Raw genomic sequence first — 26813 nt, 5'->3', positions numbered from 1 at the left:
GTGGGGCCGAGAGTAAGCCACCCCATCTTTAGGCTAGTTGGCTCTTTCCCAGGAGTGTCCTGCTTGGCTGCACGCTGCCCTCCAGAAGGGCTCAGCTCTCCCGTGGCATCCCTGTGTCGTCTAGCAGCCCCACGGAGTAGACATGTCAGTGCCAAGGCCACGTAAATCCAGCTGGAGGGCTGAATGTAGGCAGCTGCAGTGAGCCCCCTGTGTCCCTGGCTGGGAGGGGAGAGCTGAGATCCTCCTCGGGTCCAGTGAGCTCAGGTGAGGGGCTGGGAGAACTGCGCTTGTAAATGGGACTCCTCTGCTCTCAGCAGTGTCCAGGTTCTTCTCAGGGGAATGTCTGCTTGGGATCATCCTCCAGCTCAAAGAGGCAGCAGCACAGGGCAGCTGAGAGCAATTCCGATGGACAAACTCGCTGTCCTCGCTCTGCACTGAGGGACAGTCCCCTTGGCTCGCAGGACCCACAAGGTTTCACTTGCAGCACAGCAGAAATGCCAGGGATTTCTGCCTTAAAAACACTCCTCAGGTGTGGTGGGGAAACTACAACAGAACAACACCAACAACAAGGTGCCCTGAGCTCTGCCCTGCAGTCGGGTGACAATGCTGAAAAGCCCTTTGATGCCAGGAGTGGATTTAATCTGAGATCACCCCGTGTTCCTTTTTACCCATGGCTGTAGGGCAGGACTGAATCCTGCAGAGATCTCAGCTCTCCAGTGGACTATCAGCCAGCACCAACCAGAGTGTACAAAAAGGACCTGCAAAAGGTCTTCCTGAAAGGCGAGAGCCAGTTTGGTGGGTTTCTAAGACCAATTGAATACTTTAGTTTGAGAGAAATCTTCCCTAACTTCTCACTGCTTTTCTTTCCATTCACAGGTCTCCAAGCCCAGGGGAAGAAAATGTCGAATGGCAGCTCCATCACCCAGTTCCTCCTCCTGGCATTTGCAGACACACGGGAGCTGCAGCTCTTCCACTTCTGGACCTTCCTGGGCATCTACCTGGCTGCCCTCCTGGCCAATGGCCTCATCATCACCACCATCACCTGTGACCACCGCCTCCACACCCCCATGTACTTCTTCCTCCTCAACCTCGCCCTCCTCGACCTGGGCTCCATCTCCACCACTCTTCCCAAAGCCATGGCCAATTCCCTCTGGGACACCAGGGACATCTCCTATGCAGGATGTGCTGCACAGCTCTTGTTCTTCGTCTTCTTTCTTGCAGCAGAGTATTGTCTTCTCACCATTATGGCCTATGACCGCTACGTTGCCATCTGCAAACCCCTGCACTACGGGACCCTCCTGGGCAGCAGAGCTTGTGTCCACATGGCAGCAGCTGCCTGGGGCAGTGGGTTTCTCAATGCTCTCCTGCACATGGCCAATACATTTTCCCTACCCCTCTGCCAGGGCAATGCCCTGGACCAGTTCTTCTGTGAAATCCCCCAGATCCTCAAGCTCTCCTGCTCACACTCAGACTCCCTCAGGGAAGCTGGGCTTCTTGTGGTCAGTGCCTGTTTAACCTTCGGGTGCTTTGTGTTCATCGTGCTGTCCTATGTGCAGATCTTCAGGGCCGTGCTGAGGATCCCCTCTGAGCAGGGACGGCACAAAGCCTTTTCCACGTGCCTCCCTCACCTGGCCGTCGTCTCCCTGTTTCTCAGCACTGCCATGTTTGCCTACCTGAAGCCCCCCTCCATCTCCTCCCCAGTTCTCGACCTGGTGGTGGCTGTGCTGTACTCAGTGTTGCCTCCAGCAGTGAACCCCCTCATCTACAGCATGAGGAACCAGGAGCTCAAGGAGGCCATTAGGTATCTGATTTCATGGATTTTTTTCAAGAGGGAGAAATGTTCCACCTCTCTCCACAAATGACTCCCGCACTATTTGATTCCATCTGCTTTTTTGTGTGTTTTGTTATTGGCTTTGTGTTTTTAATGATTACATTTCTCATCATTGCTGTTGATATTGTCATTTATGGTTTTTATGCTCCTACACAAAGGTTTCACTTGTGTCACTACACCTGAGACATTTACGTCTTAGTTTCACCTGGTTCCCTTCTAAAAATGTATTTCACAGTGGCTCAGAGCTGGCCTCTTTCACAGAGTCTCTGTTAACAATCAAGATCTCCCTGGTGCAGTGCTTTAATGCTGGGGTCTTTCTCCAAACATGCCTGAGGAAATTCACCCCTGAAGGTCTTCTTCCTCCTCCATGTGTCCAGGAATAAAAAGCTGACTGTCCGTTTGTAACATTGTAGAGATATTGGACTGGATTTAGGAGTCACCAGTTGGTGTCTGGTGAGAGGTAAGATCGTGGGTTTAACTGAGGGACGTACCCCAGCCCTTCACACAGATGACATAAAGGCCACCCATCCTGTGGGAGGGGAATCTGGAGCTGTCTGGAGAGGCTGGTGTTTCTCCAGGGACAGCATGTTCCTGGGGTTGTGCTGGGATGGCAGAGGTCAGAAGGATGGGGTCTGGGGCCTCAAGCAGAGGCCATGTGCAGACCTCCTCTGGGCACTCTCCCGTTCCTCCCCACCTGTCTACAGCAGGAATTCCCACAGAGGGACAGACACGTCCAGGTGTGGCCACACCACGGCTCACTGAAAGGGCATGAAAAGTCAAGCTGTCTGGGTAGCCCTCTCCTCCTAATCCATCCCTGTGTGCAGCTGGCCTCGTTCATGGTCAGCATGCGCCACTGGCTCACGTGGTGTCCCTCATAATGCGTGGGCCCTTCTCCTCAAGGTCACTGCTCATCCTGTCACGTCCCACCTGGCACTGTAATATGGTGTTTTTCTTCCCCCTGATGCAGGACTGGCCACTTCTCTTTGTAAAACTTAAGCAGTTTCTTCTGGCTGAGTCCCAGAATTTCCCAAGGTCCCCCTGGACTGAAGATCCATTTTGTTCGTTCTTCATGTTTGCGTGCAGGCAGCTCATCATGGTTGTGGTGATGCATCAGCACAAGATAACAGCACGAGGAGTTGCAGGGCACTACAGGGAATTAAAGACATTCCTAATTTTGTACTGTCCAGCAGAGGAATTGTCACAACAGCTATGTTAGAAACATCTTTGTGCCCCGTAGAGAGGGCACAAAGCAAGCAAATGTAGGGCCTGTGGGGAAAGAGAAGCTGGGCTGTTTGTAGAGGAATCTACGACAATGGTTAAAGAAAAGAGCTTGGGAAGGGGAAAGAGGAAAAAGGAAAACCGAAAGTTCAACTCCAGCACAGAACCACGGAACCCTGGAGGCTGGAAGGCAGCCAGCTTCCACCTTCTCTGTGCTTCCTCTTCAGGCTTGATGTTACTCAGAGCTCTTTTCTCATGCATGCCAGCCTCCTGCCACCTTGGCATGACTTCCTGCATGTTGGCATGGACCATTCTGGATGACGAAGAGGTGATCCTTGACCACCAAAAAGCTCTCTGCAGGACCCACCTGGCCACAGACATCCTCTGATCCAAGGTTATCAAAATCTACCTCCCTAACTCTTATGCCCATCAGTCTTTATCGTATGAAAAGGAATTGACTTTCTTAAGATATATAGCTAGCTAGCTCCCATTGTGTACTGATTTATCGTGCTTGGGTAAGTGAGTTAAAGGAGGTCAGCTCATCACAAGGAGCAGAAGAACAGCCCTGCCCTCAAAATAAGGACTTCTCAGAATCATTCAGCTGTCCATGAAGGATAAAAGATACCCCTGGAGAACCGAGATAATGCCAGTATCCTCGTCCCTCTTACACACCTTTGAAACTCTCCCAGTGTCCAGCATCACAGACAAGTAATTAGCAATAGACCAACTCCGGGGACGTCTGGATCAATAGACAAGCCGCGAGAAGGCTGATGGCTGATGGAGCTGCAGAGATATAGCTACTTTGTGCAGTTTTACTGTGATTAGGAATTGGTACTCCGTGTGTGTGTTAGTTAGTCATTAGTCAAATAATAAGGTACCTGAATGCTTGAATGGCATAAGAACCCTGTGTTTAACCACATTTGAGGTACCCCAATTGAGCTCGGACACCTCATGCGCATGACTAAATATTTACGCATGCACCTCTGTACTTTGTGTCCTAGCCTCTCTGCTCGGTCAGCACGGGCCACTTGCAAATTTTCATAACACAAGTGACTGATTGCCACTGCAGTGGGGCAAGGTCTCTCCCTTCTCCATGCAGTAGATGTGAGGCAGTTTAGAACACAAGACACGTCACACCAGGGTCTCCACTCATGTGTTGCACTCTCAAACTGCTGTTTTTTCTCTTGCCCAACATTTACTCGCCCTCTTCATAATACAGTCAAGGAACAGGCAAAAAAATCTCGTGGGGGACCTGTCAGCAGCACCTTGTCATTCACGGAGATCACCTTCACCTTTGTCAAAGGCCCTTGAGGGCTGCAGAGACACCACTGACAAAAACCCTCTTTCTTGCCAGGGCCGCCCTTCCCAGCCCTGTTTCTCTCTGTTCTTGCAGACAGCAGGCTTTGCTCACCATCAACATCCAATTTCAGCTTTAAGCTTCCAGGTGCCGTCCACTTGACCGTGTCTCTGCCATGAAGCAAAGCCTTTGCACACAGAAGGTCTTCAATGCTTGGTACCAGGTTTCCTTTAAGAGACGTCCGAGCTTGGCCTGGAGCTACACCTGAGGTGCCACAGCCCAGATGTGCACCAAAACTCTCAGCCAGGGGAAGAGGCAAGTTGAGAGAGAGCCTGTGCTTTTTGACTTTGACAGAGGAACTGCCAAGGCGTGGTGGGACAAGGCACACAGCTTGGGGTGCTGCAATGGATGGCTACAGGCTTTTCAGGAGAGACAGGCTGGAAGGATCAGGAGTGGGGTTTCCTGAAAGTGAAGCCGTTAACTGGATGTATGGCGCAACTCCTTGGGGCAGGTGAAGAGTTTGGTGAGCCTTTGTGGGGGAGGGTGAGAGGAGAGGCCAGTAGAAGTGTCCTGTCATGGTGGGAGATAAGGAACCCACAGTCAGGATGAGGAAGAGGGTATAGTCTTTCTGAAGGATCCCAGGGAAGCGTCTGGCTGTACGAGCCTGGGTCTCGCTGGGGACTGCCATGATACTGGCAGCTTCTGAAAGAGGAGCACAGCAGCACGTACAGTCCAGGTGGTTTCTGGAGCGTCTTAGGACAACGTCTTAGCACAGCTGCCAGATGGGCCAACAAAAATAATGCCAACCTTGATGTGATACCTGCAATGCAGGAAGAGCTGGTCAGAGACGTGAAGATTGGCTGTCGTGACCCTGAAGTAGTGGGGTCCCAGCACTCCAGGGCAGTGAGGAAGCAGAACAGAAGACTGCAGACGCTGGACCTCAGAGGTCCTTTTGCCTTTGGCCTTGCCAGGGTTCTCACCTGGGAAATAGTGGCGTCTCCCCATGGGGAAGCTCCATAGGAAAAGGAAGCATATGAGAGGGCGATGAAGAATTAAAGGAGGAATTTAGAAATAAGGGAGGTTTTAGAAAAGCCAGAGCTCCCCTGGACTTCAAGGGCACAAGGATGTGGAGTTACAGAACAGTTAATGAAGTTGAAGTAAATGTAAATTATTGACCACCACAGAAGTGCGTCACCAGTGTTGAGTAGAGAGGAAGGATCGCTTCCCGCGACCTGCTGGCACCGCTCTTCCTAACGCACCCAGGAGGCTGTCGGCCTGCTTTGCTGCAAGGGCACACTGCTGGCTCTCGGTCAGCTGCTTGTCTCTCAGAACACAAAGGTCCTTCTATGCCAAAGTGTTGAGAAGCTCTCAGTCACTCAGCCCCCAGCTTACACTGGTGCAGGGGACTATCTCTCCCTGGGTCCAGGGCTTGCTTTTCCCTTTGCTGAACTTCATGAGGCTCTTCTCTGTCCAGTTTTGGGCATGCCAATAATTTTCATCGTCTGCCTGAATCACAAGATATCAACACCATGGACATTTTCAACTAGTGGAAATGTTGTTTTTTCACGTAAAAAACAGTGCTAGCTTTGGGTGCCGTGACCGTGAAATAGTGGGGTCTCACCTCCCAAGGAGAAGGAGAATAGAAGAATGCAGATGACAGACCTCAGAGGAGCAGACTTTGGCCTAGTCTTCTGACTTTTTTGGGGGGAGCCCGTGTGAGCAGCACAGAAGGGCAGCAGAGGGTCTGCAGTACAGTGGTCTGCAAGGACAGCGTCTTTCAAGTGCGAGAGTGTGGTCATACCCATTGTCAGGACAACAAGCAGAGCTACCAGAAGAAGAGCTGGGGGAAACAAGACACTCATGGGGAAGCCCCAGAGAAAAAAGGAAGCATGAAGAGGTGGATGCCAGGATGAAAACAAAGGAGGAATTGAGGAATATGGTTGGTTTTAGAAAAGCCAAAGCTCCCATAGACTTGACACTTGCAAGGGATTTGAAGGGCACAACAATGAGCAGTTACTCCTTCAGGAACACCTAAAGAATAAACAAAGATAATGTGTGGTCACGGCTGAATTTGCAGAGAGTAGGTGTGGATAGGTACCAGGTACTCTTGGCCTGCGTCTTCACCAGCAAGGTCTCCCAGGTCTGTGTGCTTAAGAGGCAGAACCCCATGCGAAATCCAGCAGTGGATGCAGATCAAGTCAGGGGCTACATGGGTTAGGTCAACCTTTGGTCGTCCATTGGACCAGACAGGATGAATCCAAGGATGTTGAGAGACCAGGCTGATGTCAGAGCAGGGCTGCTCTGATCCATTTTGGATCATTTTGCGTGGCTGGGCAGCAGCTCTGTGGAAATGGCCCTGGGGCTCCTTGAGTTTTATCAGGCCAAACAAGAGCCAGCAGCAAAGGCGGCCAACAGCATCTGAGGCTGTATGAGCAGGAGCACAGCCAGGAGAAGTGATTGTCCTGCTCTGCTCAGCACCTTTTACACCACACCCTGACCAGTGACGGTGAGACAGGGGCAAACAGGAGCCAGCTCACTGGCGGGCCACTAAGGTGGTAGCCCTTCCGTTGTCCTTCAAGTGTTTGTGTGATTTCCCTAACAACAGCAGCATATACCACAACAAAAAAACATTAAAGCAACAACATCATTGATCGGCCTAAATATCAATACCTGCCCTGGAGCAGTCTACATCTGTGGTAGCCCCTCTGGGCAATGACAGTGGAATCAAAGAATCAGCATCGCAGAACAGTAGGGGTTGGAAGGTTTGAAGAGGTAAGGTCTGTTCAGAGGATGTTTAGACTTCTGTGACACTGACTGTGAAAACATTCATGAGAGGCCTTTACCCTATTTACAGCCACTAACCTGAAGCCCTACCACCACCTCTAAGTGAAGGTAGTAGGGTAGCAAACACCGAGGGAAATGGGCAAGACAAATTGTAGCCGGGCTGAGTAGAGAGGAAGGATCACCTCCACCGACCTGCTGGCAGTGCTCTTCCTAGTGCAGCCCAGAAAGCCATTGGCCACCTTGCTGCAGAGGTGCAAAGCCTGGACAAGAGAAGGCTTTGGGGAGACCTAATATCAGCCTTCCCACATCTTCTTGGCTGTCACCATGACAAAGGCTCTTCACTGTTGTGTGTGATGGGAGCATGAGGGCCAATGGCATCAGCTGAAACAAATGAGTAAAACTTTATCCCTGTCAAGACAGGCAAACACTGGAGGAGATTTCCCAGAGAGCTTGTGTCATCTCCATCCTTGGAGCTTTTCAAGCCCAAAATGAAGGAAGCCCTGAGATACCTGGTCTGACCCCATAGCTGACCCTGCTGTGGGCAGGAGGGTGGTCTAGAGATCTCCTCAGCTTCCTTCCAGCATGAATGATTCTGCGTTTCAATCCACCATCTTTCCTTCATGAGGGGAGGGAAATCAGTCAGGTTCCTGGTGACCGTGGAAGTCAACCAGAAAGTGTGGTCAGACGATCAGGGACTTTCTTGTCGCACTCCAGGCATGGTTGCTCAGATGCAGGGCTGCTTGGCAGGTCCCCCCAAACAGCCCTGATCCTTTCCATTGTTTCACCGTTTCTTTTTCCCTCTTTCCCCACTCAAAAGTTTTTCCCCTTGACCATCCCTGTACCCTCCCATGCAAATAGCCCACCTCTGTTTACCCTTTCCTCCATGGTCCTAGTTTGGCTTCCTTTGTACTTTCATTTGGTGTTTCCGAGCTTCTCACCATGGGAATGTGTACCTTGGTGAACAATGGCATTGATCAAGTGCCTCCTTTGATTATCTGTAGTGTCCTGCGATTCCTCATGCTGTTATCTTGTCAGAGGCAGCACATGTCAGGGAGAGCCATCTGCACGCACACATGAACGACTGGCCCAATGGAGCTTCATTCCTGGGGGACCCTGATAAACTCTGGGTCTCAGCAAATGGAAAACTCACACAGTTTTACAAGCAGAAGTGGCCAGGCCTTTCCTGGGGGCAGGATCACCCCAGAGATGAGGGCATGCTGGGACCTGACTGGCCGAGGACTGACCCCGAGGAGAAGGTCCTGGGCATTACGAGGGATGCAACTTTAGCCAGTGGTACATGCGGACCGTGAACTGGACTAGCTGCACACAGGGCTGCATTAGGGGGCACACGGCCACCCAGACAAGGCACTTATCATCCCCCTTGACCCAGCACTGTTGTGGACACATCTGGTCTAGTGTGTCTGTGTGTGGGGCTCTCTGTTCTGAAGGAAGGAGGAGGAAGTGGAGAAGCTCCAAAGGACATTGGCCAGGATGGCGTTTGAGGCCTTTGTGGAGAAGCTGAGGGAGCTGGGCTTCTGTACCTTTTGAAGTGGAGGCCCAGGGCTCTCTAGGAGTAGCCTGCACCTGCTTGAAGGGTGGCTTCAGAGGCGGTGGAGCTTTTCTTGGTAGTAGGAAGAGAAGGAAACCTCAAGAAACTGCAGCTTGGAAGGTTTGGACTGCATGTGAGGAAAAAGAAATCTCACCCAAAGGGTTGCACTGTGGTGCAAGAGGTCACCCAGAGGGAGTCTGTATTAGCCCATGGCTTTGTGTTTCAAGGAACAGCCGGTGAGAGTGGAGAGACATCAGAAAAGATATGGAAATGCCGGGGCGAGAGCGATGTGGGAAAGCACGATGGGTGCCTGCAGCCTACAAGGAAAGAGGCACAGGCATGGGACAGTGATGGTCACTCTGCAGTAGAGGTGGCCTAGGGCTCTGGCCAGGCTAAAAAGCCCAACAGTACCAAGGTCTTTGTCCCCTTGGCTATGGCAGTTGCCTCTGCCACCAAGGCCCACCAGAAGAAACTTTATTTTGAGGCTCTGGGCTTGGTTTCTGCTTCAACATTGCATGGGGAAGCCAGGAGGTGTTGCACAGTCTCCCTACCCTTGGCCTTGCTCACCCTCACACCCCACTGCCCCCAGGAAGAGCCCTGAGCCACACCTGAGGGGCAGGATCTGCCTTCCCAGGGCCTGAGGGTCAGGTTTGGCCCTTCTGCTTCATCAAACAAAGCAACAGCTTTACAGCCACCTGCACTGTGCCTTTGCCTTCCTGCAATCACAGCCTCCAGCTATCTCCTCTAACGAGTCCATGGGGAGACTTTGTCAGTAGTGGCCCTCAGTGGGGCCCATTAATGCTTCCAGGTACTTTGAGTTTTGCCTCTGACTTCTTGAGCAGTGTTTTCAATCTTCTCTCAGTATTTGAGGTTCGTGGACTCAGAGCTAAATACACCATGGGGCTCATTGAAGTACAGAAAGCCCTAAAGACCTATTTCTCTTCCTTCAATTTCCTTCAAGTCTTCAAGACTTCTACAGCTAATTGGAGTTCTTTCATAGTGTAGTTAAGAAGGAAGATTTCAATCAGAACCTAATAAATTATTTTTTTTTTAGTTTAAAGGGTTTCTTTTATTTTACTTTTCAGTCTATTGAAAAGGTGATAGAAGTCTTCTGCAACTGATATTGATCCAGAGGGTCTCCTCAGGAGGTCTGGATGGCTAGGAAAAGCAGTCCCTTGAGGTCTGACACTGTGTGGACATCCTTGCTCCTCACCCCCACCCCAACCCCACTATTTCTGTCATTGCCCAGTTGGGATTTACATCATTTTCCTTCCATCAGACTTCGCCGCCGATCTCTGCAGCTGGATGTTACAGCTCCATTGCACCAGCTCCCTCTGGCTGTCCTTAGAGACCTGGCTGCACCCAGGCACAGAAGGGTTTCTCCTCTTTGCAAGCAAAGAAAAGTAAAGCCTGATCATGTCGGATCGTGTTTGATAAACAATAAAACACCCTCTGCGGCCATATGCTAAGTACATGCTGCCTCTAATGAGGTTGCTTTTCTGCAAGGGGTAATCTTATGAGAAATGCTTTAGATAGGTAGGTACAGAAAGGTTGATATAAACATAGTTAAAGAGTTGGCTACAGGAGATAATTAGACTACTGAAAGACGGGGAGACCTTTAACCATGTGAAGCTCAAAGCAGCAGCTGGATGGGTGACAGGAACCTGAATGAAGAAAGAGTAAGGGAAGGAGAAAACGGGAATATAATAGAAAAGGCCCCTGTCTAGACAGTCTGCACCTGGAAAGATGACTTTAGAAATGGTCATTGTATTTGGACAGGTGAAAATGTATGAAAGATTAGAGAAATTATGTACGTAGGATTACAGGCAAAATAGTGGTAGTGAAGTTACAGAACAAGATTGACATTTCTTTGGGATATCCCTTTTGAAAAGTCATTGGGTTAGCAGAGGTCTCTTGTGAGAGAGGACAAGCAAGTGTTGCACCCAGCTTTGAATGAGGCCAAAAATGCAATTCAGGGAACAACTCACTGGCTGTACAAGCTCACGTTGGTGAGGAGTGTGCCACCAGTTAGTGTCCTCTTGGGTGACATTTCTTGGCACCAAAAAGAAAAAATTGTCTTCAAATGCAGTCAGCATGGACTTACTGAGGGTACGTACTGGGACATACTGGGGCATTGTGGGGCAGCACAGGGATGCTGGCTCCTGGGCCCTGTTCGGTTTAGCACCTGTGTCCGTGACCCAGAGAAGGCAACTCTCAGCATGTTTAACAAGAACAAATGGTGCATTCTACACCTGGGATGAAATAATGGTGGCCACAAGTATAGGCTGGAAGAGGAGTGGCTGGAAAGCAGCCCTGCAGAAAGGGATCTGGGGGCGCTGGTTGGCAGCTGGTTGACAGCTGGTTGACAGCTCCATTTACCACTCATGTGTCCTAAAGACACCAGTTGAGGAAGCATATCTTGGGAAGAGGAGGACCTCCTAGAGGCACCTCTCTGCTCTTTGAGGTCTAAGTGCTTGTCAAAGGCCCCAGGAGGAGTTCATGTGGTGCCCACATTTATATTGCAGATGGTTGGTCTGCAATGGACAGGGAATGAGACAGAGATGCGACCAGGAATGATATGGAAGGGGAGATTCAGTGCACTGGGTGTGGCTGGGGTGGAGATAATCCCCATGGATAAAGCCTTGAGCAATGCGCATGGCTGAGCAGAGACCTGCTGGTCAAACTAAAGGGCAAGAAGGAAATGCACAGGCAGTGGAAGCAGGGACAGGTATCCTGGGAAGAGCGTAGGGATGGGGTCAGGAAGGCCAAGGCGCAGCTGGAGATGAATTTGGCAAGGGAGGCAAGGAATAATAAGAAGGGCTTCTATAGATACGTCAGCCAGAAAAGGAAGGTCAAAGGAAGCGTACCCCTCCTGATGAGCAAGACTGGCAAACTGGTAACAATGGTCGAGGAGAAGGCCGAGGTACTCAACAACAGTTTTGCCTCAGTCTTCCCTGGCAACCTCTCTTCCCACACCTCTCGAGTGGATGGACCTCAAGGTAGGGACTTGAGGGGCCAAGTCCCCCCCACTGTGGCAAAGGATCAGGTTTGTGACCACCTGAGGAACCTGAGCATGCAGGAGTCTATGGGGGCTGACAAGATGCATCCCAGAGTCCTGAGGGAACTGGCTGATGGAGTTGCCAAGCCGCTCTCCATGATATCTGAAAAGCCGTGGCAGTCAGGTGAAGTCCCCAGGGACTGGAAAAAGGCAAACATTGCACCCATTTTTAAAACGGGTAGGAAGGAGGACCTGTACTTGGGGAGCTGTGATGTTTGCAATCACAGCAATGGAGCTGTGATGCTTGCACAAGAGACTGCAACTCCTACAGTGTTACAACGGGAAACCAGTAGGTCTGTGAGGAACCTGAAAAAGTGCCTTTACCCATTCCTTTCTCTACAGAAAGCATCATCATTTCTGTGATCTCGGCATCTATCTCACCTGCTTCTTAGGACTTTCTCACACAGAGATGCTCCTGGGCAGTGCCCTGCTGCCAGGAGGTGTCTGCAGGGCAGAGCTGAGCACCCAGCGGGTGGGATGGGCTCTGTGAACACGGACAGGGAGGAAACGGGCACAGAGCAGCAGCTCCAGGCAGCAGAGACGTGGCATACTTTTTGCCGGACGCCCCATCTTCAAGGCATACAGAAGTGCACAGCTGGTCCAAGGGAGGGGAGTTTAGAGATCTGCACTTTGAAAGTGCATTCCTCTGCTCCCAGCAGTACCCAGTTTCCTTTCAGAAGAACAGCTGAGTGTGATCATCCTGCAGCTGTGAGAGACCAGGGCACCTGGGAGCAAGGCTGATGGGCAGACCAGCTGTCCTCACTCAGCACTAATGGTCTGTCCCTTTGCATCCCAGGACTCTCAGGATAGAAATGTCAAGGATGTCTTCCTTCAGAAAACACTCCTCAGAGGTGAGGGGGACAACAGGAGTAAAATAAACAACAGAAGATCCGTACAGCTCTGCTCTGCAGTAGGGTGAATTTGGAGAGTCAATGCCAAAATCTCTTTGATCGCAGGAGCAGATTTAAGCAGAGATCGATCCTGGTTCCCATTTTCCTGTTGGTGCACAGCGAGACTGACTCCTCCGGAGCAGACAGACAAGTCTCCTGATGCCCGTTGCACGCTCAGCCTGTACAATGCAGAGCTCAAGCTGAGGAGCAGAAGCAAGTACTTCCTGGCAGGACGAAGGCCACGCCGGGGGTTCTGTGAAAAATGGCATAGGATTTACTCAGAGGCATCAGTCTTCACTTCTCACTACCTTTTCCTTAAAAATCAGGCCCCCATAGCCAGAGGGAGAAAATGTCCAACAGCAGCTCCATCACCCAGTTCCTCCTCCTGGCGTTCGCAGACACACGGGAGCTGCAGCTCTTGCACTTCGGGCTCTTCCTGGGCATCTACCTGGCTGCCCTCCTGGCCAACGGCCACATCATCACCACCATCGCCTGTGACCACCGCCTCCACACCCCCATGTACTTCTTCCTCCTCAACCTCTCTGTTCTTGACCTGGGCTCCATCTCCACCACTGTCCCCAAATCCATGGTGAAGTCCCTGTGGCACACCAGGGCAATCTCCTACCCGGGGTGTGCTGCCCAGTTGTTTTTTTTTTTTTCTCTTTTTGATGTCATTAGAATATTGTCTTCTCACTGTCATGTCCTATGACCGCTACGTGGCCATCTGCAAGCCCCTGCACTACGGGACCCTCCTGGGCAGCAGAGCTTGTGTCCACATGGCAGCAGCTGCCTGGGGCAGTGGGTTTCTCCATGCTCTCCTGTACACGGCCAATACATTTTCCCTACCCCTCTGTCAGGGCAACACAGTGGACCAGTTCTTCTGTGAAATCCCCCAGATCCTCAAGCTCTCCTGCTCACACTCAGACTCCCTCAGGGAAGTTGGGCTTCTTGTAGTTAGTGTCTCTTTAGTATTTGTTTGCTTTGTTTTCATCGTGCTGTCCTACATGCAGATCTTCAGGGCCGTTCTGAGGATCCCCTCTGAGCAGGGACGGCACAAAGCCTTTTCCACGTGCCTCCCTCACCTGGCCGTCGTCTCCCTCTTTATCAGCACTGGAATATTTGCCTACCTGAAGCCTCCCTCCATCTCTTCCCCAGTTCTCGACCTGGTGGTGGCTGTGCTGTACTCCGTGGTGCCTCCAGCACTGAACCCCCTCATCTACAGCATGAGGAACCAGGAGCTCAAGGATGCCCTGTGGAAACTGATTCTACCAGTGTGCTTCAGCAGCATTGAGTCTCCCCTCTCTGTTTACATGTGACCTCATATTTATCTTGTGCTTATTGTATCAGTCATACAGCTGTCTCAACACAAATATTTGCTTTCTCACACTTCTTCAGAGGGTGAACCCAGTCTGTCTCACCCAGAGACCTTCTGTCAATTAGTCTGTCACCATGGTAATGCAGGCCTGCCTTTTGGTATCTCTGTAATAAAAGGGAGTTTCCTGATTGCCATGGGTGAAAATAGGCCTTTTCTTCCCAAACTGGAGTGCAGAACACACTCAGGGAACTGAAGGCTGAAAGGCCTTGATGATGTGCTTGGATGCTGAATGGACGTGGGGGATGGATGGGGGCACCCCTCACGTCTCATCATGATGAGAAGTCATGACATGAGATGTCAAAACTGGCTCATAAGTCATGACTGACTCACCCCAGAATTCCCTCTCGATTGCCTGTACATCACCATTCAGGGACGGAGCACCAGCCACGTCCCTTGCCTTTGGGGATTCACAAAGTCCAAGCCTGATGGTGAAGTCGGCACTCACAGGAGTGATGGGTGGCCCCATTGAGGCCATCGCTCCTCTTCAGGAACAGCAGGGAAAGCTCTGGATGACGAAGGATGCCAGGACATGCTCCAGAAAGAGAAGATCAGTGCTAATCCTGACACCTGAGTGCAAAGAAATAGTTGCACCTCAACAAAATAAATTACAAAAAATCCCAAACTAAACCCAGAGAACAGCATCCGCCACCAGCACCGTTTCAGTGGTAGTTCCAGCCGCTGCAGAGCTGCAGCTGACGGCCCTGCTGTCCCTGTCGCAGGAATCCAACTGACAGCAGTTACCAAGGCGCTTTGGGAAGACTGCACTGGGTGTCACCTTCTCTGAAGAGGACCTGCTGCTTCCCTCTGGCTGCCATTAGCAGCAGAGCCCTCTGGTTCTCCACCCCACACTTTGCCCCCTTGGACACAGGAGGGACCGGCTTTCAGCCGCTGCCTTAACAGCTGCCTTTGCTGTGCTCCTTTTCTGTCTCTCTTCCTACCGCATCCGTCAGGATGGGCTTCTTCTCATTCCAGACGGAGCCCAAAGCCTCAGAGTACACTGCCACCCCCTACTTACCCACCCTGGGATGTGTTGAAGAAATAACAATTAGCAAATAGGAACTCTACCCATAGCGCGTATCTGGCCAGCCTATAAAGCTGTAACAGCTCATCCTAAAGCTCCGAAGGCATAGACCAGCCATCACTTTGATCCCATATCTACCTCCTGTATGATCTGTCCTGAAGGTCAAATCATCGTTACCTTCAGAAGAGGATGGAAGGTGAGGAGAAGTGGGCAGTAAATGATGAATGGTTGTGAAAAAGCAGCCAAGCAAGTGGCAAAGGAAGCAGCCGAGTTGTCCCAAGGCCAGCTCAGCCCAAGGGGCTTTGGCTGGCCCGCTCTTGAGGATGCCAAGCCCTGGCCAGGTGAGCTCACAAGCAGTGGGTGGGTGCCGCATCACTGCCCCTTTGTGACAGGGGCCACCCCCACATGCACGGGGACACACTGTGGCCCCTCAGCCACCACAGCTGGGGCACCTCCTGCAGCCACCAGCCAGCAGCTGTTGGGCTGCCCCAGGCACTGCTGGCCAAGGGCTGCTCGTCTGCCCACAGAGCTCCCGCCTCTGCCTGGAGCCGCACCAGCCCCAGGCATAAAAACCTGCCCAGGGCTGTCAGCGAGCCCCTTCACAGCTTTGGCTGGCACAGTCGGGGGGCTGAGGACTTCTTTTCCACTCTTCCCAGGTACAGGACTGTGTCTGTGAGACTCCTGCAGCAAAGCACTTGGTGTCTTACAAGTTCGTTTCCAATGAATTTTATTTACCCCCCAAGATACAGCCACAGACTGACTCTGAACTAGTGCTACCAAAGAACCCCCTTGAGCAACTGCGCTGGGTGCACCTTGGGTGGCTGCCAGGCCCCCACCCAGCTGCTCTCCCACCCTCCAGATCCAAAAAACATTTGTGGGTGGCTTTTTAGCATCTCGTTTTACCCCACGACCTGCCTGGAGAGCAGTGAGTGTTGCCTCTGCCCCAACAAGGCAGCTGGTTGCTATTCCTGCCCTCCTTGAGCTCGCCAGTTGGGCCCCTGCACCACCTGCATCGTCTAGTTTTCCCCACTCTTGCTCGGGGCACTGAGTTCCTCCTGCTCAGCTCAGGACAGGGAGTTTGCCTCCTGCCCCACTTGGGGCATTCAGTTTTGTCCCTGTCCTGCTCAGGGCATCTCGTTGTGCCCCAGCCCAGGCCCCCACCCCACTCGGAGGGGCCATTATTCTCCTGGCCACAGCGAGACCACCGGGGCTCCAGCGCCATTTCCCTGGGATCAGCCCCTGGTCAAGTGCTGCCCTGAATTGTCACATCACAACCACGCTTTTGCTTCCCAGCCTCCTCTAGCACCGCTCCTCCAGCTGGCATCTGACATTGAAAAAAGAGCCTGAGCCCTGTGATCCCTCAGCTTCTATACTGAGCAAGATGCAGGTGGGATGGAGTACTCTGTTAGTCAGCTTTGGGTCACCTCTCCTGTGCGCTCATTCCCAAAGGTGCCATCCCTCTACGCTTCTCCCTTCCGACCCTCCGTGCCCTGCCATGTGTAACCCACCACAGTCATCCTTCCCAACTCTCCTGCTACCAACAGTGCTAACAGGGTGGGATTCCTCAAGGGCTCCCCCAGCTTGGCATCATCTACAAAGGAGGTGAAAGTGCATTGTCTGCCATCATACGGAGAGATAATAATGTTCCATAGTAGGTGTCAAGGGCTGGTCTTTGATGGATGCCACTAGTAAGTGGGTTCCAGAAGGACTTTGTACCACAGATGATGTCCCTCTGTCATTACTCAGGCAGCTTTCCACCAACCACATCGTCCACTTCTTCAGGCCGGCTGTCAACAACCTGGCTATAAGGAGACTACAGAAAACCATGTCAAAGCCTTGCTAAAGTCCGGGTACACGACATCCCCTTCTTTTCCCTCCCACATGTCTTCTGCCATCCCTTTCTTGTCCTTCAAACGCCTGCAGATGGCTGCAGGAGGACTTGTCATATCCCTTCCCTGATGAGGCTGGCCAGTCTGTCATTGTCCCAATCCTCCTTCCTGCTTTTTTGAAAACTGGTTTCATGTCTGCTTTTTCCAAGGCTCTCAGATGGCTCTGGCCTTTCCAAGGTGTTGGAGAGAGGTCTCACAATGGCACTGGCCAGCCTTCTCCATCTCCATGACACCAAAAGTCTTCTCACTATGACACGCTGCCAGAGGAGTGCCCAGGACACAATACTCGCTGTCCAGATCCTTGGGGGCCGCTTCAGAAGAAAACCAGAAGTGATTTCTTCCTACAAGCCCACGACTCCAACGGGATCTCTCGGCAGCCGACAGCTTTCCTAAGCTGTTTCTGTCAGTTCCTCCCAACCCCCATCCTTCCTTCTCCTCAGGCTGTAGATGAGAGGATCGAGCAGGGGTGAGGTGCGTGTTGAAACAGGGCTTTGTTAAACTCTCTCAGGAGGGCTGTTCTGGGCATCCCACTGACAGTGGTGGGGGTGCCGCAGAAAGGAGTGGCTCCAGGGAGGGCAGAGGAGCCGGTGGAGAAGGCCTTCTGCCTGCCCATGCTGGGCAGGAGAGCTGCCCCCAAGTGCAGGCAGGGGAAGAATGGGTCTAAAAAGCAGGTTATGAAAACAAAGTCCATGATGAATGTAATGGTTTCACATCAGGAGAGTTTCAGCATTGGTGTAAACCCACAGAATCACAGAATCATAAACAGGGTTGGGTTTTAAGGGACCTTTAAAGACCACCTAGTCCAATCCCCTGCAGGGAGCAGGGACATCTTCAATTAGATAGGTTGCTCAGGGCCCTGTCCAACCTGACTTTGAATGTCTCCAGAGACTGGGTACATACAACCTCTCTGGGTGACCTGTTCCAGTATTTCACCCCCACAAAGAAGTGTTCCAGGACATCTGGACCAGATCTGGTCCATCCATCTGTCCAGGACAACTGGGACAAGAAGGATATGATTGCTGTAGATGACAGAAATCCCCCTAGCCAAGGTGCAGCCGCCTTCTGGAGACAACCCTTCCAGTTCCTGAGCCTTGCAGAGAGCAGGGGGTGGCATACAGCCCAGTCGTCATCGTAGGATGGGGCCACCAGCAGGAAACACTCTGTACATGCCAAAGGTGCAGGAAAGAGCACTACCATTGCTGTGAGCAGAGATTGTGCTGTCCCCAGCCAGGGGACAGTCAGAGTGGTGGAGCTGGAGCAGGTTTACAAGTTTTCCAGAGGCAGCCCCATGATGAGGAGGGTGTTCCCAACCACAGTCATGGGGCAGGTCATGAGAGAGAGGAGGACGAGAATTTTTCTGAAGGTTGAGGACATCTCGTACTAAAGGCATTTGCTTCTCTGTCAGGTGCTTAAAAATATTGTGAAGGACGTTCAGAGAGGTGAAACATGGAGGGTGTGCGCCTCTCACTGCATTCCTACTCCCTAGACGTGCTCTGTGCTCTGTGAGAGGTGAGAAATGCCATCTTCTAGAGGGCAATGCCGTTCACGCCTGCAGAACCCTTTCGGACTGCACAGGGGAGATGCTCCACAGAGGTGCTTCTGTCACACCGTGTAATCAAAGGGACAGGCCATGAAGAGAGGGGAGGGTGAGGTAGCACACAGGTGTTCCTGGAGACACACACGGCACTGTCAGGGCTCTGGCAGGGCTGCTCAGAGACACGAGTCCTTCCCTGGCACGGGCAGAGGCCCTGCAGCAGACTCCATGGCCTCCTGTTGCCACTCCCAGAGGCCGGCAGCACCTCAGCCCCGCGCTGTGTCTCCCTGCTCGGCACCTCTCTGAGATGCCCCACGGCGTGAGGAATGGACACAGGGACCTGGGGTCAAGGAAGCCCATCCCAGTGCTGCATTCAGGGGGTTTCCCAGGGGACGTTACTCTCCAATGAAGGGACACGGCCTGTCCCACAGCACTTTCGGGCATTTCTAAGAACAGCTGCTGGTGTTTGTGCTCTCTCGGGTTCATGTCCCCACATGCACACGGTGTGCATGCCGAAATCTCCTCTGAACCATGCAAACAGGGACTTCTGACCTCGTTATTCGGTGTCTCTCCACAGGCAGACAAACATCCTCTCTGGGTTTGCGTAGGCGTCCAGTTCTGCAAATGGTGGTTTCAGGTGTCTGTTCTGTGACGATTGCCCTGGGACAGCTTCCCCGGGGTGTCCAGCAAACAAAGGCACAGACCAGACCCCGCTCTGCTGGTCCTTCAGTCCTGTCCCTGGAGGTGTGGCTGTGCAAGGACACTGTTGTGTGTGCCCTCACCCTGCACACGCACACTCTTTACCTCTTTACTGGGCATCCCTCACCAGGGCACGTTTGAAGGAACGCTCTTGACAGCAACTGTGGAAGAAGACCTAATCCTTCCTGCGCTGCCCTGAGCAGATCCCCTTTCATGGTGGAAACTCTGTTATGCAGACGAGCTTTTTCTCAGAGGTGCCCATTGCTTCTCCGTGCCTGTGATCACAGAGCTGCTACACAGCAGCACCATGACCAAGCTGCCAGAGCACTCAGGCCTTAGATCAACACAGGGGCTCAGAAGGCGAGTGTGGAAGTGAAAATAGAGCAGCCCCGGAAAGAGCAAGTGCTGGTGCTCTGCAAGTACTGGGATTCTTTCCCCTCCTCCTCGGCGCTCAGGCTCTACCCCTGCAGCTCTACCCGTGCAGAAAAGGCCTGAGAAGAAGGATTTTGGGCATGAGTCTGTGAGTCTCAGAAATTTGGATAGATAGGTAGTAAAAAAAAAAATCTCAAATAATGACATTTATTTGAGGACAAAAGTATATAATTTAAAAAAAAAAAAAGTAAGAAAAAGCCAAAACCCTCAACCAAACCTAACACACAGTTACCTAACCCCTAACCAAACCTATAGAAGACGGGCTTGGCGTATAATGAATTACATTATGAGTGATTTGCAGGAGACAGTTTATTGCTGCAGAAAATAACCTGGTCATTAATTTCCAGAGGGCATCCTTGAGCTCCTGGTTCCTCATGCTGTAGATGAGGGGGTTCAGTACTGGGGGCACCAATGAGTACAGCACAGCCACCACCACATCCAGGGATGGGGAGGAGATGGAGGGGGGCTTGAGGTAGGCAAACACGGCAGTGCTGACAAAGAGGGAGACGACGGCCAGGTGAGGGAGGCACGTGGAAAAGGCTTTGTGCCGTCCCTGCTCAGAGGGGATCCTCAGCACGGCCCTGAAGATCTGCACATAGGACAGCACGATGAAAACAAAGCACCCGAAGCCAAAACACACACTGACCACAAGAAGCCCAACTTCCCTGAGGTAGGAGTGTGAGCAGGAGAGCTTGAGGATCTGGGGGATTTCACAGAAGAACTGGTCCAGGGCATTGCCCTGGCAGAGGGGCAGGGAAAATGTATTGGCCGTGTGCAGGAGAGCATGGAGAAACCCACTGCCCCAGGCAGCTGCTGCCATGTGGACACAAGCTCTGCTGCCCAGGAGGGTCCCGTAGTGCAGGGGTTTGCAGATGGCCACGTAGCGGTCATAGGACATGACAGTGAGAAGATAAAACTCTGCTACAGTACAGAAAAAGAAAAAAAAGACCTGTGTAACACATCCTTTGTAGGAAATGGCCCTGGTACCCAAGAGGGAATTGGCCATGGATTTGGGAAGAGTAGCAGAGATGGAGCCCAGGTCGAGAACAGAGAGGTTGAGGAGGAAGAAGTACATGGGGGTGTGGAGGCGGCTGTCACAGGCAATGGTGGTGATGATGAGGCCGTTGCCCAGGAGGGCAGCCAGGTAGATGCCCAGGAAGAGCCCGAAGTGGAAGAGCTGCAGCTCCCGTGTGTCTGCGAATGCCAGGAGGAGGAACTGGGTGATGGAGCTGCTGTTGGACATTTGGTGCCTTTTGGTGTGGAGCACTGAACAAGGAGGAAAGCACAGTGACAAGTTAGGGGAGACTTTTCTGAGAAAAATCAACACCAGTTCTCATACCTCACGCTCTGCACTGCTTTTCCATTTCTGTCAGATCTTCATTCAGCTCTGTGGCTGGAGCTCTGGTTGGTTCTGTCCAGGTGTGCCAGGAGGAGCGGGACCTCTGCCCGCCGGATGCCCAGGAGTCAGCCCTGCTCTGCAGCAGCAGATTCGTGGGAATGGGGTGGGCAGTCCTGGTGTCCCAATTTCTCAGATAAACCTCTCCTCGTGAAAAAAGGGCTTGTCAGTCTCTGCACCCCCATTGCCATGAAACCACAGTTGCAAGAGTGTTGGAGAGAGGTTCTTATACAGCTCTCTCCTGTCTCAGCAGGAGATTCTCTTGGATTTCAGAAACCCTCACCATTTCTGCTGCGTTCAGGGACAGCAAAGGGAGTCCTGCCAAGCCAGGGGATTGTCTGAGGGTTAGTGCAGAGCGAGGGGAGCTGGCCTGTCCCTCTGTCTTGTTCCCAGCTGCCCTCTGCTTGTGCCTTTCTGAGACAGAGGGGAATCACACTCACATGTAGACCTGAAAAGACACCAGGCGCTGCTGAGAGCAGAGAAACCCACTGCCGAGAGCTCAGCGTCTCACCTTTTCTCAAGGTCTCAGCACCCCACTTCTCGCCAAGGACACACATGGCTCGTTTCACAAACCCAGCAGCCTTTCCTTGGTCGTAGCGTCTCTGCGCTTCTCCACTGGGCATTCAGGTAACACCAGGATGCTCCAGGACAGACTGGCATCCTGGAGGGCAGCGCAGTGCTTGGAAGGACACCCCAAGGAGACACCCAAGTGTCCTAGTGATGGTATCTCAGAAGGGGAGAGTCAGCTCATTCCCCAGCCACATAGACTACTTTGCCCACAGCCCCACGGGTTAGAGGAGAGCTTGGACACTTCATTCCCATGGAGACACTTGCTCAGGGGAAGGGGTCTGCATTGGAGGGGATCATACAGAGTTTTCTGAATCCTTCCTCCCACAGCATTTCTGGTTTCTCTTTCCTCTCATTCCCTGATCATAGCTCTGCTGCCGGGAGATTTTCCTCCTGGGAGGTGTTTCCCTGTCCCATGTCTTTTCCCTGTCAGCTCTCACAGACCCCATCCCAACCCCTGTGCGCTCCCCTTGGCCCCACAGAAACCTGCCTGTTTGCCGGGCACTGGCCGGGTTCACGTTCCTGTTTGCAGGTGGAAAAGGGCAGGTCAGAACAACCCCGATGGGTCCAGCAGAGCTGATGCTGGTGCTGCCCATGGGCAGAGGAGTGGCTGAAGGCACTCCAGGAGGTTCCTGGCAGACCTACTGACCACTCAAAGCTACAGCTCAGGAGTCTCACTGACTTCTTCCCACTTGAGAGCTCCCTATACATGTATCCCTTGTTCTACCTCCCCACCCTCTCACTAGGAAAATAAAAACACAAACGCAGGAAAGCTCCTTATCTGTAACGTAATTCCTGCCTTGAGCTTTCCCTCAAACAATCCCCTGGGAAATGTCCTGGGGGTGAACTGCAGCTGAGAGCAGCCCTGCCCCACGCAGCACCCCCTTGACAGCAGGACACTCTCCTGCCAGGAGTTGCCTCTTCCCCCCACAGCTTCTCCCCGCACTGCTGTTGGGAGCTCCTCAGTTAAACGGAGAGCTGATCCTGACAGGAGATAAGTCCCTGCCACGGCACAAAGCACCCTTGGGTGAAGGGACCCTGCTCTGAAGGACAGCCCTGGGCACCCCTGGCTGCACACCCACCTTCACACTGCAGCCATCCCCGGGTGAAGGCAGCTGATGTGCCCTGTCCCTTTGACAGAGCCACAGGGAAGCCCTGCTCCAAAGCAAGTCCTTTTCCTCTACGCTGGAGAAACTGTGAGAGACCTCCTGATAGATCCCAGAGGCTGTGGGATGTGCCAGCTTTGGGAGATCATTCCAGGAACCGCAGCTGCATTGCCCTGCAGCCAGAGACTTACCCTGTTCAGGGCTGTGAAGATCTTTCTCCAAGCGAGCTCTCCTCTCTCCTCCCACCCCAGACTGCCTTTACACTCTCTGCCTCCCTCCTCTGCCCTCGCTGCCTGCAGGCAGTGCCCTCAGCCCTGCTGCGCTTGGCAGAGGAGCTGCTCCTGGGCAGAGCTGTCTCTCTGCAGCGCTGCCCGCTTGCCATCAGCTCCCTCCATGCCAGGAGCCCAGCCCAGCTCAGCAGCAGAGGACCAGCCCAAGGCAGCCCTTTCTCTGCCCCCTCGGGGCTCCCTCCAGGTGTCCCTGGGGCTCCAGGGGAACCTGCTGGGAAACAGGATGAAGTCACCACTGATGTTCCCTCCCTCAGCTGGGCAGAGACACTTCTTTCCAGAACTTTTAATTCTCCTCTCAAAGTTACATCGAAATATCACCTTTTTTGCTCTTATTATTAGATAACCGCAAGCTCTGCTGGAGCCGTTCATAGAGACAGGGCATCGTCTCAGGGATCCTGAATGAGCCTGGTGGGAAAGCACTTTGGCCAAGTGAAATGGCAGCATCCTCCAGATCCAGCAGTGGTGCATATCAAAACTGAACTGAAACTCAAATAGGAATTCCAGGGCACCGAGATGAGCTTTAGGTAATTCAGGAACAGTTAAACGAAGAAAAGGGAATAATGTAGGACCGCTGTCGAATTCAGTAGGAGTAGGACTAGACCTGAGATATTCAATGTCCTCTTTGCCTCAGTTACCAGCAGCGAGGTCTCCCAGGCCTTGGTGCTTTGAGGCAGGACTCTGATGGGGATCAAGCCAAGGGTTACTTGAGCAAACTACACCCTTACCAGTCCACGGGTCCAGAGGTTTGCATCCAGGGGTGCTGAGAGAGTGATTTTTCACTAGGAAGTGTTGGTCTGTTATGATCCCAGAAAGAAAGGCACTCCGACTTCATAATGTATGTTTTGAAACGCTGTTCATGTGGTCTAGCACTGTACGGAGAGTATCCCAGGGGCAATCCTATGTCTTTTTAGATGGTGGGAACTCCGGGATGTGTGCATTAAATGGGCCTTTGAACTAAGACCCCACACAGGTCACGTGCACGAAGTCCCGAACCCCACCTTGGCAGACCTCCACTCAGCACTCTCTAGTTCATCACTACTTCTCAGAAATGGGGAGCGACACACTGGGACACAGCCACATGTGTGGGGCCACACCGGTGCTGAGTTGAGGGGGATGAGAACTCAGGTTCTCTGGGTGGCCCACGCTCCTCCTAATGCAGCCCCATATGCAGCTGGCCTTGTTCATAGTGTCCCTACTCTACGGGCTCGTAGGGCATCCCTCGTAGTGCCCAGGCCCTTCTCCTCAGAGTCTCTGCTCAGCCCGTCAGGTCCCAGCCTGTGCTGATGTATGGGCTTATTCTCCCCCTTCCCCCCCAAGCACCCACCAAGGCAGGACTGACCACTTCTCCCTGTAAAACTTCAAGTGACTTCCACTGTCCGAATCCCAGAGTTTCTCAAGGTCCCGGTGGACTGAAGCACCATTTACTCAGCTTTTAATGTTTGCACGCAGCTGGCTCATCTTGACTGGGGTGTCTCTCACAAGAGAACAGCATGAGGAGTTGCAGGGCACTACAAATACTCCTTCCTAGAGAAACTCTGGGTCTGGTACTGGTCAAGCCATAGGTCTGGACCCAGAGGGGAAGTTGCCCTTTCTGGGAGAGAGCAGCAGGAACACGTGGGGCTCTGCCTGGGGGGAGGTGATGAGTCAACTGAGAGCTGAAGGGCCAGCACGAGAGGGCAGGACATGGGCACCGCTGTGGTGGGTGGATGTCTGCTATGGATCCCCTGACCAGGAAGAGGAAGCAGATGAGGCCTTCTTCAGACACCTGGAAGAAACCTCATGTTTGCAGGCCCTGGTCCTCATGGCCGACCTAAACTATCCCAGCATTTGCTGAAGGGGCAAGAGAGTGAGGTGCAAACCACCCAGGAGGGGTTTGGAGCTCATTGGGGATGTCTTCCTTACAAGGGTGACTGTGATGCCATGAGGTGAAGTGCCCTGTGGGACTTCCTCCTTACAAACAGGGAAGAGCTGGTCAGGGCTGTAACAGTCAGGGACGGGAAGGTAAAGGTGAGGCTCCTGAAAGAAGCAAGCCCATAGCTTTTCCCTTTTGGTCCTTCCCCTCTTTTGTGTTGCTTTTAAAATCTTCTTTTGTTTTTCCCCCTCACAGCCAGAATGATTTACCAAAACTGGTTTTCAGCGAGAAAGTGGTCAGTGACTGAGGACCTTTCCCTCCTCCCTGTCTTGCTTACCTTTACTTCCCACGTCTCCTCATTTGTCACTCTCTCCATGCCACTTTCTCCACTTTCTGAGGTGTTTTCTCTTCCAATAGAATTCCTTTTAGCGTATCCTAAATGATGTATTTAAATAAGACTAGAGGAAGAACTAGAGGAAAAAGACTAGATTGAGAAACACCAATTGTGGTCTCCATTTACTGTAAAGAGACTCTTGGGTAAAGAGCGCATGTGCAATAACTTACCTACTGTTTCTAGTGAAGTCCTACTCTCACTCCCTTAATAACTTTGTTCTTTGTACATCAAAGGATGTCTTCTTGCTCTCAGATGATTCTCCTCTCCATTCTGTTTTCCTTCCAGCCTGTGCCCGAATGTCCCCATGAACCTCTTTTCTCGTCCTTCTACACTCTTTCGCTCTGTCTCATCTTCTTTTAACCTCCTGAAGCATTGTTTCCTCCACTGACCATCTGCCCTTGAACACTGCAGCTTGGATGCAAACTATTGAACCATACCAGTGTCACGGAGTTCCTTCTTTTGGGCTTCCCCTCCCTCCACCATCAGGAGGTGCCTAATGGCAATAACTCTCTGGGCTTCGGACCTGGTTATCTTAGTTTGCCCTTTTGAGAGGCCTGGTTGACAGAGTCCCCTGGGAGGCAGTCCTGAAGGGCAAAAGAAGTCCAGGAAGGCAGGACGTTTTTCAAGAAGGAACTTTTAAAGGCGCAGGATCAGGCCATCCCCATGTGCCTAAACACAAGCTGGTGGGGAAGAAGACTGGCCTGGCCGAACAGAGAGCTTTGTCTCAAACTCAGGGGAAAAAAGGAGATTATGACATTTTGAAGAAGGGGGAGGCAACTCAGGAGAACTACAAGGATATTGTGAGGTTATGCAGGGAAAAAATTAGAAAGGCCAATGCCCAACTAGGTCTTTACCTGGCTAATGTCATAACAGACACTAAAACATGTTTCTATGATTACATTAGAAACACAAAGAGAGCTAAGGAGAATCCCCATCCTTTATTGGATATGGCGGAAAACATAGTGAAAATGGATGAGGAAAAGGCTGAGGTACTTAATACCTTCTTTGCCTCCGTCTTTACTAGTAAGACCAGCAGTTCTCTGGGTACTCAGCCCCTGAGCGGGAAGACAGGGATGGGGAGCAGCATGAAGCCCCCATAATCCAAAGGGAATAGTGAGGGACCTGCTACAGCACTTAGACATACACAAATCTATGGGGCCAGATGGGTTCCACCCACAGGTACTGAGGGAGCTGTCGGAGATGCTCACCAAGCCGCTTTCCATCATTTTTCAGCAGTCCTGGCAAAGCGGGGAGGTGCCAGTTAAGTGGAGGTTAGTAAAGGTGACACCCATCAACATAAACGGCCAGAAGGAGGATCCTGGGAACTACCGCCCTGTCAGTCTGACCTCGGTGTGGGGAAGATCATGGAACAGATCATCCTGAGTGCCATCATGTGGCACACGAGGACAACAAGGTGATCAGGCCCAGTCAGCATGGGTTCATGAAAGTCAGGTCCTGCTTGACAAACCTGATCTCCTTCTATGAGAAGGTGACCCACTTAGTGGATGAGGGAAAGGCTGTGGATGTTCTTTACCTGGACTTTAGAAATGCCTTTGACAGCATTTCCCAAAGCATTCTCCCTGAGAAACTGGCTGCCCGTGGCTTGGACGGGAGTACTCTATGCCAGGTGA

The 26813-nt window shown here is 52.2% G+C and overlaps 2 protein-coding genes and 1 pseudogene across 2 annotated transcripts; 2 read left to right on the top strand and 1 right to left on the bottom strand.

The window, feature by feature from the left end:
• Positions 1 to 1280: 1280 nt before the first annotated feature.
• On the top strand, positions 1281 to 11121 carry LOC128903275 (olfactory receptor 14J1-like; the record flags this gene model as incomplete). Its single annotated transcript, XM_054187291.1, has 2 exons — positions 1281 to 1745; positions 11077 to 11121. Coding segments are annotated over 2 exons (510 nt in total), but the record flags the coding sequence as incomplete, so codon positions are not given.
• A 1873-nt stretch (positions 11122 to 12994) lies between these two features.
• On the top strand, positions 12995 to 13889 carry LOC128903386 (olfactory receptor 14J1-like; annotated as a pseudogene).
• A 6025-nt stretch (positions 13890 to 19914) lies between these two features.
• On the bottom strand, positions 19915 to 20820 carry LOC128903328 (olfactory receptor 14J1-like; the record flags this gene model as incomplete). The annotated part of the gene is made up of 1 exon (XM_054187342.1): positions 19915 to 20820. A coding segment is annotated over exon 1 (906 nt), but the record flags the coding sequence as incomplete, so codon positions are not given.
• Positions 20821 to 26813: the final 5993 nt, after the last annotated feature.

Source organism: Rissa tridactyla, unplaced genomic scaffold (genome assembly GCF_028500815.1).
Source record: "Rissa tridactyla isolate bRisTri1 unplaced genomic scaffold, bRisTri1.patW.cur.20221130 scaffold_29, whole genome shotgun sequence".
Classification (NCBI taxonomy): Eukaryota; Metazoa; Chordata; class Aves; order Charadriiformes; family Laridae; genus Rissa; species Rissa tridactyla.
This window is presented reverse-complemented; position numbering and strand designations above follow the sequence as displayed.